Raw genomic sequence first — 3,245 nt, 5'->3', positions numbered from 1 at the left:
ACATACCTTGATCCGACTTAGCACAAGACTTGTATATATCAGAGAAATCAGAATCGGTATCATAGAGTTCTTTGATAAGATCAAATCCAAGGAGTTTAGCGTCAAGTAGAGCAATCAAGGCATACCTCCTGGACAGTGCATCAACAACGACATTGGTTTTGCCTGCTTTGTACTTGATCACATAAGGAAAGGACTCCACAAAATTGACCCACCGGACGTGTCTCTTACTCAACTTGTGTTGAGACTTGAGATGCTTTAGGGCCTCGTGGTCAGTGTGGATGACAAATTGCTTAGGTCGCAGATAATGTTGCCATGTCTCCAGTGCACGAATCAAAGCATAGAGCTTCTTATCATAGGCGGAGTAGTTCAAGGCAGCACCGTTCAATTTCTCGCCAAAATATGCGATTGGTCTTCCCTCTTGGATCAATACGGCTCCAATTCCTACACCAGAAGCATCACATTCAACCTCAAAAGTTTTATCAAAACTAGGTAAGGACAATAAGGGTGCATGTGTGAGCTTGTGTTTAAGGAGTTGGAACGCCTTCTCCTGAGCTTCCCCCCACTCGAACTTCACATCCTTCTTAATAATGACGGTAAGTGGGGCAGCTATAGTGCTGAAATCCTTCACGAACCGGCGATAGAAGCTCGCAAGGCCGTGGAAACTCCTAACTTCACTCATGGTCTTGGGTACGGGCCACCCATTGATGGCCTGGATTTTGCTTTCGTCCACTTTAATGCCCTGTGCACTAATCTTATAACCAAGGAAAACAAACTCATTAGTGCAAAAAAGTACATTTGCCAAGGTTAGCGAATAACCTCTCCCTGTGCAAAACATCAAGAACAGCTCGTACATGTGCTACATGTTCCTCAGGACTCTTGCTGTATATCAGAATGTCGTCAAAATAAACAACAACAAATGTACCTAAGAACGGGCAAAGCACATGATTCATAAGGCGCATAAATGTACTAGGAGCGTTTGTTAAACCAAAGGGTATAACTAACCACTCATACAGACCATACTTAGTCTTGAAGGCCGTCTTCCACTCGTCCCCTTCCTTCATTCGAATTTGATGGTAGCCACTCTTAAGATCAATCTTGGTAAAAATGACTGCACCATACAATTCGTCAAACATATCATCTAAACGAGGTATAGGGTGACGATACTTAACTGTGATAGCGTTGACGGCGCGGCAGTCTACACACATCTTCCAAGTGCCTTCTTTCTTTGGGACAAGGATGACTAGAACGGCACATGGGCTCATGCTCTCTAGAGCCCAACCTCTCTCTAAGAGCTCATCTACTTGTCATTGGATCTCCTTAGTCTCCTCAGGGCCAATCTTGTAGGCCGGTCTGTTAGGCAAGGATGCTTCAGGAATGAAATCGATTTGGTGCTCGATCCCTCTAAGTGGTGGCAGACCACTGGGGATCTCATCTGGGAAAACGTCCTCAAATTCATGTAATAAAGAGGAGATTTCAGGAGGTAAGTCATTGAGTGCTTCATGAGAAAGTAAAATCACCTCTTTGCAATATAAGACATAAACAACTTGCTTGAACAAAAATAATTTACGAACTTCCCTGTTCTTTGCAAGCAAGCTAGGGCGTTTGTCCAATCGACTAGATGTACCAGGGTTGGATGTCCTCTCGGTCAGTGCTCTAATGATTGCCTGAGAATTGGGTGACCTTTTAGCCACCTCTCGTTCATGCTCCTGTTTGCTAATGATTGCCTGAGAATTGGGTGACCTTTTAGCCACCTCTCGTTCATGCTCCTGTTGCAAACGCAGTTGGTCTTCATGCACCTGCTGAGGTGTGAGAGGAATAAGTGTCATCTTCTTGTTGTGGTGCAAGAAGGAGTACTTGTTGGTAAAACCATCATGAGTAGTCTTCTTGTCATATTGTCATGGCCGTCCCAACAAAATATGAGAAGTTTGCATGGGAACGACGTCGCAAAGGACCTCATCCTCATACTTCCCAATCTGGAAAGGCACAACCACTTGTTTGGTGACTTTGATATCGCCACTCTCATTGAGTCATTGCAAGTAGTATGGGCTAGGGTGCCTCAACGTGGGTAAGGAAAGATGATCCACCATAAGAGTACTTGCCACATTGGTACAACTACCTGCGTCAATGATGAGACTACATACTCGTCCCTTGACGTGACATCGGGTGTAAAAAATGTTGTCACGTTGGGCCTCATCCACTCTCTTGACTTGGGTCGCGAGAGCTCGACGCGCTACTAGAGCAACGCCAACTTGCTCAGTAGTGGCCTCAACCTCCACCTCGGAATCTTCACCCTCATCAGTCAATGGAGGCATCTCGACGAACTCGTCCTCGTCATCAGATACGACGTCTCCGCTCGGTAGGACGATCATGGTACGCCTATTGGGACACTGGGAGGCGATGTGCCCAAATCCTTGGCATTTGAAGCACTTGTCACGGCTTCGTGGCTTGGAGGACTCGAATGAAGGTCTTGGAGTTGTCTTTGGGGCCTGCTTGAGTGGCTCGGTCTTAGGGGTAAACTTGGACATCCCTGGATTAGGCTGTTCCCGCTCGAAGGTCGGGTTGCCCCTCCACACAGGCGTGGCTGAGAAGCTAGGGTTACGAGGGTTACCCCTCCTCTTAAGCCTCCTCTCGATCTTGGATGCCTTGTCAATCAACTCAGGCATATCCACATAGTTTTGCAACTCCACCAATTCGGCGATTTCAGGCCTTAAGCCGTTAAGGAACCTCGCCATGGTAGCCTCTCTATCCTCCATAATGTCTGCTCGGAGTATGGTGATCTCCATCTCCTTGTAGTAGTCCTCCACAGTACGACTTCCTTGGACTAATGTCTGGAGCCGCTGATATAGATCACGATAGTAATGGCTGGGTACAAACCGTTTCCTCATAGTGGTTTGTAACTCCTCCCACGTGCTAATTTGTCGTTCTCTATTGCAGCGTTTGCTAGTGCGCTCCTGCTCCCACCAGACAATAGCGTAATCGGTGAATTCGAGTGTTGCCAATTTGACCTTTTGTTCATCGGTGTAGTCCTGGCACTCGAATACCATCTCGATTCGCTGTTCCCATTCCAGGTAAGCCTCTGGACTAGACGTGCCTTGGAAAGAGGGAATCTTGATTTTGACCCCCTTGAGTCCATCATCGGTTCTCCGGTAGTCCTGCTTGGGCCGACGGATGAAGTCATCTTCCTCGCTATTAGAAGCTAGCTCCTCGCGAGGTGGCACATCCCGACGGCTGGCGTTGGTCCGAGC

General features: G+C 47.3%; 1 protein-coding gene across 1 annotated transcript; it reads right to left on the bottom strand.

Annotated features, from left to right (window-relative positions):
* Nucleotides 1-1,304: 1,304 nt before the first annotated feature.
* LOC113735801 (uncharacterized) lies at nucleotides 1,305-1,826 on the bottom strand. The gene has a single exon (XM_027262786.1). The coding sequence runs from the start codon at nucleotides 1,824-1,826 to the stop codon at nucleotides 1,305-1,307; it is 522 nt and encodes a 173-aa protein (XP_027118587.1).
* Nucleotides 1,827-3,245: the final 1,419 nt, after the last annotated feature.

The sequence above is a fragment of the Coffea arabica genome, chromosome 3c (genome assembly GCF_036785885.1).
Source record: "Coffea arabica cultivar ET-39 chromosome 3c, Coffea Arabica ET-39 HiFi, whole genome shotgun sequence".
Taxonomy (NCBI): Eukaryota; Viridiplantae; Streptophyta; class Magnoliopsida; order Gentianales; family Rubiaceae; genus Coffea; species Coffea arabica.
The sequence above is the reverse complement of the archived record's forward strand: the minus strand, read 5'-3'. Positions and strand labels throughout refer to the sequence as shown.

Bases quoted from the DNA above. Each gene is read 5' to 3' on its own strand.
- LOC113735801 (XM_027262786.1), bottom strand. From the start codon at position 1,826: ATGACACTTATTCCTCTCACACCTCAGCAGGTGCATGAAGACCAACTG.